At 40.5% G+C, this 14,619-nt stretch overlaps 1 protein-coding gene across 1 annotated transcript in view; it reads left to right on the top strand.

The window, feature by feature from the left end:
- Nucleotides 1-9,466, top strand: part of PPIG (peptidylprolyl isomerase G) — a 40,130-nt gene extending 30,664 nt beyond the window's left edge. The window contains exons 9-13 of the mRNA XM_078394417.1: nucleotides 1,283-1,487; nucleotides 2,521-2,694; nucleotides 3,332-3,416; nucleotides 7,263-7,399; nucleotides 8,183-9,466. Coding sequence (XP_078250543.1) covers nucleotides 1,283-1,487; nucleotides 2,521-2,694; nucleotides 3,332-3,416; nucleotides 7,263-7,399; nucleotides 8,183-9,308 — 1,727 coding nt within the window. The 3' untranslated portion in view covers nucleotides 9,309-9,466. The remainder of the gene's footprint in view (nucleotides 1-1,282; nucleotides 1,488-2,520; nucleotides 2,695-3,331; nucleotides 3,417-7,262; nucleotides 7,400-8,182) is intronic.
- Nucleotides 9,467-14,619: the final 5,153 nt, after the last annotated feature.

Raw genomic sequence — 14,619 nt, 5'->3', positions numbered from 1 at the left:
GCTGCATTTGAAAATTTGCTGTGCCTGATGCAGAATATTGCTGTCCACGTCCCTGGAAGCTTTGCTTCAAGCAGAAAACTCTATCATTTATTTTTCTGCTTTGTCTTGGTTTGGGAGCTGAGGTCAAAAGTGCTGATTCTTCCCTTTAAAGACTTAAATAGGTTGCTGTTAGGATATTTAAAGGAGTGATTTTTTTAATATGAATCTGCCTGGCCACTGAGACCTCCAGTAGGTGTATCAGAAGTACACAGAACAAAGCTGTCTTGGTTGTGGCATCCAGAGTGTGGAGTTCCTTTAAAGAATACTGCTTCACTCTTTCCATGGTAGAATGTTGGCATTTAATGAAGACTGTGGTAGTTTGTTTGTTTGTCTGTTTGCTTTGGTCTGGAATTTTTGTTTCCTTGGTCTCAGTATACTGCTCTGAATGTTTGAGCCAGGTTCATATCGGAAGGTAAGCTAAGGTTCCATTTCAGCAGCATGCTGAAAGGTGCTTTGAAATAGTAGCTGAGAGAGATATTTCCTCATGCCATGGAGGTAGTCTTCAGAAACGTCACTGATGGCGTAAAAACTACACATTGAGCTACACTTTTGATTCATCTAAGCATCCTGCTAATAATAGTACTAAAATGAAAAATGCCTGTACCTGTCTTCAGACTGCGGATGCAGCCGTGAAGATAAATTGCATACATCCTGTTGTACTCAAAGATGTATGATGTGCTGAGATGAATTATTATTGAAATATATTCGCGAAGGCTTTCATGGTCGGGATCTAATGGTTGTTGTGGGTTTTTCAGGCTTTTTGGCCGTGTTCTGAAGGTGGTTCTTCCTAACTTTTCGCCAGTCTCTGTGGCCGGCATCTTCAGAGGACAGCACTCTGTGCTCTGGTGGTGCTGTCCCCTGAAGATGTCGGCCACAGAGACTGTTGAAACGTTAGGAAGAACAACCTTCAGAACACTGCTAAAGAGCCCGAAAAACCCACAACAACTATTATTGAAATGTTCATTCAAATATTATATACCTCAGCAAATAGTCAAGCTAACATTTTGGCAAGACTTCCAGAGGGCTTTTGTTTTGCAACAGTGCATGTGTGTAAGGTGTTTTGGAAGTGTAACATTTTATTGTATTTTTCTTATGAATAGATCAGAAATTTTGGGACAGCTGTGCCTCTCTGAATGTAATTTAGCTCAACTTGCCAGTGGTGTTAAACTTCTTTAAAATATGGAAAGACTTCTTCGGACTTTTTTACTGTGGCTAATTGCTTATCTCTTGTCTTAATTTAAAGCCAAGAAGGAAGAGAAGAAAAGGCGCAAGTCACTGTCTTCATCCAGTGATTCTGAAAGTTCAAGCGGTTCAAAGTCTTCTTCCGATTCATCATCGGATTCTGACAGCGCATCTGAAGAAAAAACAAAGAAAAAGAAAAAGAAGCACAAAAAAAATTCAAAGAAACACAAGAAAGAAAAGAAAAAGAAGAAAAAAAGCAAGAAGAGGTATGTAAGGAAAGTGGGGAGGAAGAATTTTATGAAAATAACATCAGAAATTATGTCTACCTATACTAAAGTTATATATTTACTACAGATTTGCCTCAAAGAATGTATGACCCATTGCTCTTTTTAATTCTCCCGCTATCTTCCAGAGCTAACATATCACTGCCTTTTGAGAAATTTTAAAATTCTTTTTCTCAGAATAATTCTAAAAGATGCCTGTGTAGCCTTGGTGACTGCGAATGCATCTTTACAATAAGGTTTGATGTAGTTAGACATCAGTCCTTGGAGGGCATTGCAGAGGCATGTAGGATATTGTGCACCTCTCAAAGGCCCTGCCGATCAGCTGTGCGAAAATGGGGCCTTTGGGATGATCGCGGGGGAGCGCTTCCCCACGGTCATCCCAAAGGCCCTGCCGATCAGCTGTGCGTAAATGGGGCCTTTGGGATGATCACGGGGGAGTGCTTTCCCACGATCATCCCAAAGGCCCCGCCGATCAGCTGTGCTTCGGTGCTCGCTCGCTCTCCACCCCTTGCAGCTCCAGCCTCGGCAGGGAGACTGAGGCACCGCCGCCGCCACCCTGGCCGAGAAAGCTGCAATGGGAGAGAGCCGAAGCACAGCTGATCGGCGGGGTTTGTGATGATGGCTTCCCCGCGATCATCCCAAAGGCCCCGCCGATCAGCTGTGCTTCATCTCTCTCTCCACCCCTCGCAGCACAGCTGATCGGCGGGGCCTTTGAGATGATCGCGGGGATGCGCTCCCCCGCAATCATCACAAAGGCCCCATTTTTGCATAGCTGATCAGCGGGGTCTTTGGGATGATCGCGGGGAAGCGCTTCCCCGCGATCATCGCAAAGCGAATTTTCCCCTTAGGGGCCATCGCAAAGCAATCGCTCTTGCGATGGCAAAAAGTCCATCGCAAAGCAATTTCATCATAAAACGGAGTGATTGCTATACAAGGCACCACTGTATACATATTTCAGAACAACACAAGGTGTGCAAAATAAACATTAGTAACTTTTCTTCTTATGTTAATGAAGCTCAGCTAGTGAAAGTGAAACAGAAAATCCCGAATCGCAGCAACCACTTTCTACTGTCCGTCCCGAAGAGATTCCGCCTGTCCCAGAAAACAGATTCCTGATGAGGAAAAGTCCTCCTAAAGTAGTAGATGAAAAAGAAAAAGAGACAAAGAGCAGGGAAAAAGAAAGAGAAAGGTAAAGTTTTGTTTCATTTGGACTGATTGAGAATGGGAAAGTGACATTATGATCTCTCTTTTAGGGGCATGGTTTTGTGTTCTCATGCGTTTCAGTTTGTGATCAGTCTTCTGTTTTAGTGACTTGATTGTTTGATGACTCTGGCACTTTGAGGACTGTTCTTATTGTCTGAATGAATTCTTCTCTGAGAAAAGTGTGTATGTGAGTGTTTTTGCAGAAAAAGAGTTGGCCCTGCTTCTGTTTCTTTAATGTATGCATGGTAAAAAACAGGTAACACCAGGTTGTCAAATGGAATGTATATTGTGAGGGAGGTTGTAATTTGACAAATTGTCATTTTGTATAGGCAATAGTGAATGAAATAAAAAGATAGGGCAACCCATCTGTAAATTAACATTTATGCTGACTTTGTATTGTTCACTGCATTCAGACGTTTGTAACATTTCAAATAAATTATATATTTTTTTCTTTTTGTCTTTTCACCGTCTTCACAAACTGTAATTCATTTGATTTCTTCATTTGGCCAACTGTTTGTGAGTGCATGCAGTTTAAAAGCTCTAGGATTATGTAACTAGAAAATATATGTTTTAAAATCATATTTGCAGACATCCTGTAGTGAATTCTTATTTTTAATTTCTAGCAACTTGTCAAACTGTCAGTCATCATACCAAAGAAGGCTGTTAGTGACAAGATCTGGACGGAAGATAAAAGGAAGAGGACCAAGGGTATGTTTTCTTTCTTATGATCTGATCTTTGAACTTGGAGTTTTATTGAGTGGTCAAAGCAGTGTTCTTCATAACATCTCAGAGTTGTGATTCTTTTTTTTTTTTACCTTTAATGGAAACATGGAATTGATTTTAGAGAAAGCATTTTGGAGAATTATGAAGAGAACTGTATCGTGCTTATACATTCATAGTTTAGATCAATGTTTCCCAACCTGGAGGTTGTGACCCTAAAGAGGTTTGCAAAATGTTTTTTGAAGGGTTACAGGTCACCTTCTTAAATAATTTCTTCCTTGACCTTTCAGAGTGTGTTGTTAAAGTTATTGTGCATGTTTATGTGTGAGAAACAGACATCTTGGGGGAGAAAGAAGCCTCTACTTTCTGAGAAGGGATGCCTTTACCTCATTAAAAATGCCTTTTTATGCAAATGTGGGGGTGGGGTGGGGGCCATAGGCTACTTGGCTGTTATTAAAGGCAGCCATGACTCAAAAAAGGTTGGGAACTGCTGGTTTAGAAAATTACCTTTCCCACAAATAGTAAAACACAGTGTTTTACTAACAAAATTTTAAGGTGAACATGTATTTGATACTTAGAGCAGAGTGCCTTTGTTTTTCTGCTGGTATCCTATCCCTTAATGATCGTTGTATCTGTAAAATTGTTACTTTAGATATGCATGACTGAATTTCTTCTAAGTTTGTTGGAACTTACCTATGTGGATAATAGAGTTGGTTACCCAAAGCATATAAAAGATCTGCTGCCTTGCATAGCCTAGACTTTTGAGCCTGTTTTATGAGCACAAGTTTGGATTCAGCCATAACCAAGTTACCTCTAAATTCATGTGGGTGGAATTCTTATGGTTGCTTATGTGATTGTTAACAGTAGCTCTTATTATTGAAATAAATGTTGGGTGCTTGACTTAGCCAGAGTTTATGCTAGTCCCACTGATTTTAATTTGGAATACTTGAATTTGTATAAAACTCTTCTTCAGATCAACAAGACTAGAAAGTTCTGAATTTTGGCTATGTCAGACTTCATGTGTTGCTTGGAGGTTTACTGTGACATAACTATTTTCCAGTTCTCAGATCATTTATGAAAAAAATGTGCATATTCTCAGCTGCAAAATGAAAGAAAACTAATTAATTCTGTGCCTACAACAAAGAACTTATCTGTGCAAGGCAGTGATCACAGGTTTCATTTTTTAAATATATATCACAAGCTCCTTCCCTAGTTCTTTACCTGTCATAACCCAGGAAAGATACCTTCATATCTCCTCTTAGCTCATCTGTACGTTTTCCTAGCTAAGTTTTTCTCCTTATGTTTCTCTAGTGTTCTTTTTTGGTGTGAGGGGAAAGGCCAATTGCTCCTAGGAGCTCTCCAGTACTGGAAGCTAATACACTGGCACCTGTAGCATATCCAACAGGAGTGCCTGTTAATGTGTCACTCTGTAGACCAGGAGGTGTTGCTTTAAGGCAGTGGTAAGCAACTTTTGATCCATAGACCACATGCCCCCCAGCCCAAATGCAGCCCCAACCACTCATACCCAGATTTTTTGAAACTTAAAAATAATGGTGTCAAAAGTATTCTTGTACCTTCTAAGGGATGGGAGAAAATTCTTGCCATATTTTGAAGGGCCACCATGCCCCCAATTTAAAACAAAAAATACACCTTTGTTCGCAACAAGGAGATGCAAGGGGACTTACTCATTCTCTAAAATCCCAGAAAAAATTGGGTTTTGTGGGTGTAGTCTCCAAGTTCCACTGGTGGTGGACTGGCCCTGGGTTTCCAGAGTTTGCACGCCTCTTCTTTCAATCTTCCTATTTGGAGGGACTGGTGGAGGAGCTCGGGGAGAGTAATCTTGGGTCTCCAATATAAGAGGCCTGCTGCAATTTCTTGCAGCAGATGTTGACCCCTGCCTATGAGCCACCTGAAACATCCTTTGGTTATAAGGTTAGTAGCATCAGAGGCATACAGACTTCTGAAGCAGCAAAGGGCCTTCTCTACATCAGAGATGCCAGCTTTGGAGGCTTCCTTAAAGAGAGTAGTGGCTTATACCACTGTGATGTGCCATGTTTTCAACAGATGTCTCTCCCAGCAGTCTTTGATGAGATGATGAAGGTTGTAGTAAGCTGCTCCCCTACAGAGTAAAAACAGTACCAGTGTTCCTCAAAAGCTATCCAATATAGTGCTTCTGTCTGTGTCTGGAGCCTCCTCTCCTGCATTTGTTATAGTCATAGGCTCTGTGCTTTGGATAGAGGATCTTTTTATTATTCCAGGTTTAGATTCCAAAGTTCTGCAACATATCCTGGTGAAGCTTTTTAAATATTAGATACAATGTTGTAGATGCTCCTCAGGATCCCCCTGTTTTTGCAGCCAAGGCTCTTTCTGTGACTGCAGTGGTAAGAAGATCCACCTGGTAATGAACACTGGTGTGTGAATGCGCATTCTGGAGCAAAATTGGCTGCAATTTCTTTTTAAAGTGTGCATATTTTGGTGAGGTTGCACTTAAGGCATTCCCGTTGAAAGTCTAGAAGAAAAGAAGATGATGAATAATTTAAAATATGCTTTCTCTCTTTTGTCCCTCCCAAGGGTACTCTTGATCCTTTTACATTATCCTACTGGCTGGGCCAAAGTAGACCTCAAGGCTACCTTATCTTGTCTAGCATTCCATGGATTACTAGTCAATTACAAGAAGTGCTGCCTTTGTCCATCCATCCTTCATCGTTAGTACATGCTCTGAAGTCACTTCTGTCTTACGGTGATTCCATGAATGTCCTATCATTAAAACCCCTGCTCAGCTCTTGCAAAAGTGTTCAATTGCAGCTCTGCATTTGCATTTTCTTTTTTACCCAGTAACATGGGAATCATCTGCATTTTCCTAGGTTATTGATGCTTCTTCTGCAAATTTTAACTTCATCTAAATTTAGTCCAGCTTTCTGTATTATATATTCTGCATACAGAATGGATAGGGAGAGAAAATATACTCTTGTCTGACACCTTTGTGTAGAATAACCTATAGCTTTTCATGATCTATGCAGTCAAAGTCTTTGCTGTAGTCAATAAAGCATAGACTGATCTTTTTCTGAAATTCTTTAGTATATTCCAGTAGCCAATGTAGCAATATGATCTCTAGTGCTGCTTCCTTTTTTGGAATCCAACCTAGAGAGGCACTTCTCACTCTCCTGTCCAGAGACACTTCAGAAATTACTTAAAGAAGTGAAGTTCCTCATGAGCAACAGTTGAACAGGTCTCATGATTCTAGTCCATCTTTTAGGCTGACTGGTCTCTTATGTGCACTTGATGGCCTGGGCATGGTGCTGTTTATGTCTTCAGTGGTTCTTCCTGCAATACCAAACAAGATTGCTCTCAGGTCCCACCTGCACCTTCATTTTCAAAGAAGGTTTGCATCTGCCTCATCTCAATTCAACCAACTTTTGCAAGAGTTCTTGCAACAGGTAACATCCTCAGTGGCGGGGCACATATTGTCAGCACAAAACTGTTCAGGAGCTGTGGTCTCCACAGGAGCAAATCCATTTCAGCATTGCTTTGCTCAGGGTAGTCAGGTGCCATACTGCACTTGAGTCTTTACATAAAAAGCAGCTTTTGAAACCATGTGACCCCTGCCTTGCCTGGATAGCACTACGAATTAACACATGCATGAATGTCTCTTTTGCGGCAAACAAGAATAGATGTTCAAGGTAAGTTCCTCCCTCCGAGCCATTATTTGGATATGTAATTTTTATATATATAAAATAATAAATAGCCATATGTTTGATAGCTGCTATGTAGCTTATTTAGGATACCCAGAAAAATGTTTTTGTAATCTAATATTAATTTTTCATATTTTCAAAGCGTTACCGGACCCCTTCAAGATCCAGATCAAGAGATCGCTTTAGACGCAGTGAGACTCCTCCACACTGGAGACAAGAAATGCAGAGAGCTCAAAGAATGAGGGTAGCTAGCGGAGAAAGATGGATAAAGGGAGACAAGTAAGATCAAAGAACTTGCTTTTCCATTCAGTAGTGCAAACAGTGTAGTGCATATACAGTATTGCAACACTTTTCAGATACAGTGGTAACACTTCCTTGTGCTATATTCTTTGAAACAGTAAAATGGCTACAATCAATTTCTTCCACCCACCCTTTCCTCTAGTTTATAGTACAGTATTCTAGAACAAGGGTTCCCAATCCCCTTTGGCCTCGCCAGGACCAGGACACGGAGGAAACTCTCCTCCTCCCCCCCATGCACAGGTGCATGCACAACCCCTCCCATGCATGGATGGCCCCCTCCTATGTGTGCATGGCCCCTCCCACGGACGCACAGACACACACACCCTGCCCACACGCTAAACCGGTCCGTGGAGGCAAAAAGGTTGGGGGCCGCTGTTCTAGAACTGGCTAGGGAAGGTATTGAAGAGTATCTGGAGGCTACAGTTTCTTGAAGCTTTCTTAAAACTGTACATGGGAAGAGAAAATTACTGGATTATATCTAGATTCAGGTGTATGCAACAGAATTAACAGAAGTAAATCTTCTCCCTCTGAGACATTTTAGAGGGTTTGTCTCTGGGGGGGAACATACAGGGAAGTCCACTTCTGCCAGCCCTGTTATACATGCCTGAATGTTGTACCAGACCATTACATTTTGTCATGCAGCTTCAGTTGCTGATTTTGCATAATCCCTGCTGATCTCACTGTCTTTTCCCCCCATTTTTTCTTTTTTCTTAAAAAAATAAGAAATAAATACGTTGGGGTTTTGTTTTTCTTTCTTTCAAGGAGTGAAGTAAATGAGAACAAGAAAGATGCTGCAAACCAGAAAAGCCCAGGGAGAGGAAAAGAAAGAAAAGCTTCTGACCATAGACAAGTTTCTGAGAGCCCAAACAGAAAGGAAGAAAAAGAAAAGAAGGCAAAAGACCACAAGTCTGGCAGTAAAGACAGAGAAATGAGAAGGAATTCTGAGAAGGAGGACAAGGACAAACATAATAGAAATAAGGCCAAGAAGAGGGCTCGTTCTGAAAGCCAGAGCAAAAGCAAAGAGGTGTCAAAAAGTAAGGAGAGGGATTCGAAACATAGCAGACATGAAGAAAAGAAAATGCGCTCAGGAAGCAAAGAGAAGGACTATGAGAAAGAGAGAGAGAAAGAAAAACACAATGATTTCCGTGGGAGAGAAAGAAGCAGAAGTAAGGAGAAGAATAAAAGGGGAGGATCTAAAAGTAACGGCCAGAATCGTACAAAAAGTAAAGACAGGGAAAAACATGCAAAGTCAAAGAGTAGAGAACGTGAGCAGTCTAAAACCAAACACAGCTCAAATAGCAAGACTAGAGAGCGAAGCAAAAGTGGAGATAGAGGAAAGCGAGCCAGGTCTAGAAGTAAAGAACGAGATCGCAGCAGAAGTAAAGATTACCCAAGGCACAAAGATAAGGAAGTGAAAAGAAGAGGAAGATCAAGAAGCAGAGACAGAAAAGGCACACCAGAAAGGTCTAAAGGTAAAGAAAACAAGAGGAGGAAGGAGTCACATAGCTCTGAGAGGGAGGAAAGTCGAAGTAAAGACAGGCATCGAAATCAAGACCACAGGAGTTCTCACAGAAAAGATGATGCTGAAAAAAGAAAGCGTTCAAAAAGCTGTGACAGTAGCAGCTCAGAGACTAATAAAAATAAAAAGGCCTCTAGAGATCGGGATAGAAGTCCTGACTCAAAGAAGAGGCGGAGCAGCAAAGACAGAGAATTTAAAAGATCGTCTTCACACAGGAGCAAGGAGAAAGAAAAGGAAAGATCCCGTTCCTCAAGAGAAAAAGAGACCAACCAAATATCAAAGAATCAGGAAAGAGATCGTGCCCATGGTAAAGATAAAAAATCTGAACACGAATCAAGTGCTGGAACTGATGAAGACAGACGTGGATGAGGTTGTGAACTTACTGTTTCCATTCTGCCTCCAGGTTTTGGAGACATTTTGGGGAACATTTTTTTTAAAAAATGTGGACTTCAGTTTGGTCTTTTGATAATCCACAACATGGATCATTTGTACTGCTAAAGTTTTAATAAACTTGAAATGGAAAAACATGTTTTATGTGTAATATGGTGTGCTGTATTTAATATTTCATGGTTTATGTATCCTACGTCTCTGTTGCCAGAAGGAAACAAACTACTGCATTATTTACATTTTGGTTTAGACAGTTCAGTGCAAATGAACAATTTGGACTGAAAATAAATTTAATTTCTTTGAACCACTGGAATTTGCATTTTCCATGTCTTAAAGAATGGTTGTTATAGTAATATTTATAACATAACAGACTACAGTAAGTAGACAATCAGAATATTATAAAGGTGTAGCTACAGAAAGAGTGAAGGCAGTACTTTGTACCATTTGTCCTGAAAACAAAATCCAGTCCCATTGGTCTTTGGGGTTGTCATTTATTCTGGATAAAATCTTTTCCCTATAAGCAATTCTTTTAGATGTGCTGGTCATTGTATGGTTCTAAGTAGCCTCCAGTACAGTATAGTGTATTCATAGTACACGTTGCAGTTAATTTTGTATGCTTTGTTACTGTATCTTGTCTCTTGTAGAAGACTTTGTATGCTTTGTCTGAAAGGGAAACATTGTTCCTGAAGACAAGCCAGGTTGACTGAATTTGTAAATACTATACTGTAGAATCTCCTGGGGGGGGCAGGGGAGGTTTCACTGTGCAGTGAAAATTGAGTTTCCCTCATGCGTGAACAGGAGCACTTTCTGTTAAAGGAAAGCCGCTACAGTATTTGATACAATTGGCAGGTTGGATGTGTGAGTTTTAAAATGTGTGTCACATATCCCATTTTTCTTCGGTCATAGGGAATGAAAACAACATGGAAGGATGCTTACCATTGTAGTCTATGCTGCCGCTGCCATTTCTGAGTTTGCTGATGTTTCCATTTTTCTGTCAGATGAGGAAAAAGTGCCACAAGGGACAGAGAAGAAAGGGCAAAGTTTTTTTTTATGCATGTGCCTGTTGCAATAATCAGATGTGGGCATCTGTCAGAAAAAGCTAGGTTTAGAAGGAAGTAAAGGTTGGATTTCTACCCGGTCATGGAGTGGTTTGCTGAACATAGAAAAATGAGGACATATGGAAACAAAATGTATTCCCTTTCCTCAGATGGATTACAATAAATAAAGAGATAATACTGCATAGTAAAAACAGGTGCTGCACGTTCAGGTCATTCCTTTGATTCCTTTTGGGCTTTTCTTAACAGGAAAGAAACATCAAAAAAAGCTCTCTCATCCATTGGTGGTATAAAGTGACTTTTTATACATATATGTGAGAGGTGATGCAACAAAACGTGTTTTTTTTCCTTAAATTTTTCATATGTGGAGGCAAGAGAACTGCAGTGCCTCAGGTACATTTAGTGGTTTTCTGAAAGCGGCTGAAATCTAGTAGTAAGTCACAACTAGAACAAGACCACTGAATCGGTGGGGATTTTGTGAGTCACCTCCTCTGTCAGTTCAATTGTTTCAGTAGGGTTACTCTGGCTGTGGCTTACTGTTGGATTTCAGCCAATGAGTCTGTGCTTGCTGTTCTTCTGGTATGTAAAAAACAAACAAGCAAAGAAAGCGATTTTTACTGTATAGAACCTGATATTGCAGCTGCATACTCTTCCACTGTTAAGGAATATCATGGTTTGCTTGTTCATGGTAAAGTATCCATACCAGTGCTTTCCCTATTTCTGTTTTGCTGGATGAAATTTTCAAACAGAATGTGAACATTTGACGAAGACAAGAGGTCATGCCATGTGGGCAAACATTCACCCATGACTTCTGCCAGTAGCCACACCATTCTCTTTACAGAACGCTCTTACCTTTCTTCATAGAAAGGTAAGAGCGGGGACAAACAGCTACTGGGGACAAACAGCTACTAGGACATCTAGGATAGACTTAATCATAATTACTGGGTGAACATTTAGCATGTATAAAGTAGGCTGCTCACACTCAGTTAATCTTCATGCACTAAGATGAAAAAAAAAGTGTTGTATGAGTTGCTGGGCATTTCTGACCCCAGTGAGAAATTTGATGTTTTGTGGAATATAAAAATGAACGGCGTCCAAAAGAATGTTGTGTATCGCTTCAGAGGTATTCCATACAAACATCCAGGGTCAGAAAAAGAAGGTGGAATGTAAGCAAAATGAAATGGGGGAAGAGATGCTGGACATGGGGAAGAGACTGCCCAGAACGGGACTAGCCTGTTGCCAGAGCACATGACTTGTTCACAACATCATGGTTGGCCAAAAAAATAGGGATATTTTTGTCCCAATACATCACATTGGCTGTGCATTCCACCTTTTTGACTGCTCCCTCTCCTCTCCTCCTCTTCTTACCAGACAACAGTCTCTGTATTAGAAATGAATACTTTAGGTCTTATTACAGCCTCATCCTTAGGGAAGGATAGATATGTGTGTCACCTAGTGAGTGAGGATGCTGCGGCAACGCCACAGACAGTTTTGAATGAAGAACAATGGAAGAAACATATTTAAACAGGTGTACATCATTGAGGGCCCCCTTAGCATGCCTGCTAAGTTTCATATCTCTAGGTTTAGTGGGAAAAGATACATACTAAATACTGCCTTGTTAACATTTGAGATAAAAGAAATTAGATGTTTATTTCCCCTGTACAGGGGTGATTAAATAAAACAAGAGTACAACAGCTATTTTAATTTTAAATGTCATGCAATCAGTTATAAGATGAATGGGCTCAGAAGGCTGGAGGCCCTTTTTAGCTTCCCCAACCCCCAAAACAAATCACAGAAAAAGGATAGACGTTGCTGGCAGAAGCCTTGGGGGCATTTTAAATGCTTCTTTCAGTCTTCTAGGTCTGTTCAAGGCCAGAAAATGGTTTTTAAAGCAGACTGTGACAAAGTGGTCCAGCTTCTTTAAAGGGGCTGTTTAGTGTTTAAAACACAGCTGGAGGGAGGTGAGGTAGCCTTTCAATGGCAGTTCATCCTGTGTGGTTTTTGGGAGCACTAGTTCCTTTTGGGTGGGTTCCTGCAAAAATTGGATTGGAGGGCCATGTGCAGCCAACAAGCTGCATTTTGTCCACCATCTGTTGGATTATTTTGTATGTCTATAAAGTTCTTAGAAGATAAAAGTGTAAAGTATGTTTTATGTAGAGTAAAATACTCCCAAAATATTGTTTGAGCAAATATTGAGAGGAAGACATTGTGTGGTCTAGTTTTCATGCTCTTCCCTTAGAAATTAACATATCTGGATATAAGGTGTCTGTGGCAAAATTGTCTTTTTTTCTTTGCTGTAGTGCAAAAAGAGCAATTCTTGATCGTTTGCTTGCTGTTATCATTTATTGCATTTGTTCCCTCAATGAAATGTCTTTTATATCAGAACTGAGGCGACTCAGTTTAAAGCTGTGCATGGTGGCATTTTGCAAAACAGTTGAAGTTGGGTTGATACTTGATGACTCTGAGGCAAAATGTAAGTAATCAAAATACTGACTTCAAGACAGAGAACAAAGTGCATCTGAGACGCCTGAAAGCATCCAAAATACGTAATGGCTGAATTTCTGTCCATTAGTTACACAGAAGGTGGAACTTTGGGAGGTGGGTTGCCTCAAGTAAAGAAATCTCCGTGTGAATGCTTGCAGAAATTTCTTACCTTGAGGCAATTCTCTTCCAAAAGTTACGCCTTTTGCGTATTTTAACTGGCAGGATTTTAGATAATGTCATACTCTTGTTATAGATTCATGTGATGAAATTATAAATCCAGTAACACTTATACAGTATATTTGTACAGATTTGCCTATATTATTAAACCTTAATTCATGTTTTATAAAATTGTGTGATGATTCAGGGGTCTGTTCTGAAAGAGTTAAAATGGAGATATTTGCTAGTAGTTACCAGTTTAGTGCTTTTTGGAACTGTTTGCTGCTTACAGTGTGGTTCAAAGCTGAATATGAAGTTTAATATCACACGAAATCACAGATATTCCCCATGGTTTAATTAGTAATATGGACATTCCTTCTTGGAAGACTGGCTGTCTTCTTTCTCGGAATAGAGATCTACTCTCCCTTCTTTTGGGGCATGCAAAATACACATAAGTAGGATATCCCTTAGCACATCTTAAATTGATACCATACCAGCAAATCATTTTATATGATTGACATCAAGCCAGTGCTGAGGTTCATTTGTGCTGAGATGCTTTTTAAAAAATGTTAACATTTTTTCTCTGTTTGCCTGCATGTGTTGCTGTAGGCCAGAAATGGCGAACCTATGGCACATGTGCCACAGCGGGCACGCGAGCCATAAGTCGCCGGATCTCTCCCCCCCCCCCCCCGCAGCCAAACTTGAGAAGGTGGCTGGAGCCACAGTGCTGGTGCTTCAACAGGCAGCGGGCCAGGATCTGAAGCAGCTGGTGCTGGCGGCAGATCTGGAGTGGGGTCTCGAGGCACCTCTGTGCCCGGGATTCCCCCTTCTGCCGCCACTTTCAGTGCTGCTGCCACAGCAGCCCTCCACCCATTTCTTGAAAAGGCCCTCACATTTTTCTTTATATATTGCATAGCAATCTGAATCAAATTCCTCAGTTTTTAATTCAGCATCATTGTGTGCTTGTGCATATCTAAGCATCTCTGGAAAATGTTTTAATTGCACCACTGTGGGACTGAAAAAATGGTGTTGCATAAGAAGTTACAACAAGTGATGTCTTAACTTTTGGCACCAGGACTAATAATTCAGTTATTAGTGTGGCAATTCAGCATTAATCCATTGGGGTTCTCATAATATGTTGCCGTTTATGAAGTCCTGAACCGAACCTTAGAAGGTTGTTGCAATCAAAGTATAGACAAATTCATCCTGTCCCCTAATATATTTTGTAAAGGGAAAGGAAGAGTAACTATAAGTAAAAACAGCAAACATTTTTATAATTCCAAAGCCATTTCAATGAGGATATTAAATGTACATATTTGAGTTCTGTGCAGACATGCAATTTGCATCCATGACGAAACATTGAAATTACACTGCTGACAATTACACATTGTATGTTTACATTTGCAGAGCTCAGGACATGTAGGCTCAGGTCCCATGACCAGTACAGTACCCCATGACCAGTACAGTACATGACAAAAACCTATAGGTACGCATTGCGGTAAAACGGGCCACTGCAGTCCTAAAACATTTGGATTGGATCTCTGCCCAGGAATTCTTCATAGTGTAATTCAGGCTCTTCTCTGAATTCCCATAGCCTA

This window comes from Pogona vitticeps, chromosome 1 (assembly GCF_051106095.1).
Source record: "Pogona vitticeps strain Pit_001003342236 chromosome 1, PviZW2.1, whole genome shotgun sequence".
Classification (NCBI taxonomy): domain Eukaryota; kingdom Metazoa; phylum Chordata; class Lepidosauria; order Squamata; family Agamidae; genus Pogona; species Pogona vitticeps.
Note: the sequence above shows the minus strand (reverse complement) of the source record. Positions and strands in the feature narration are given on the sequence as shown.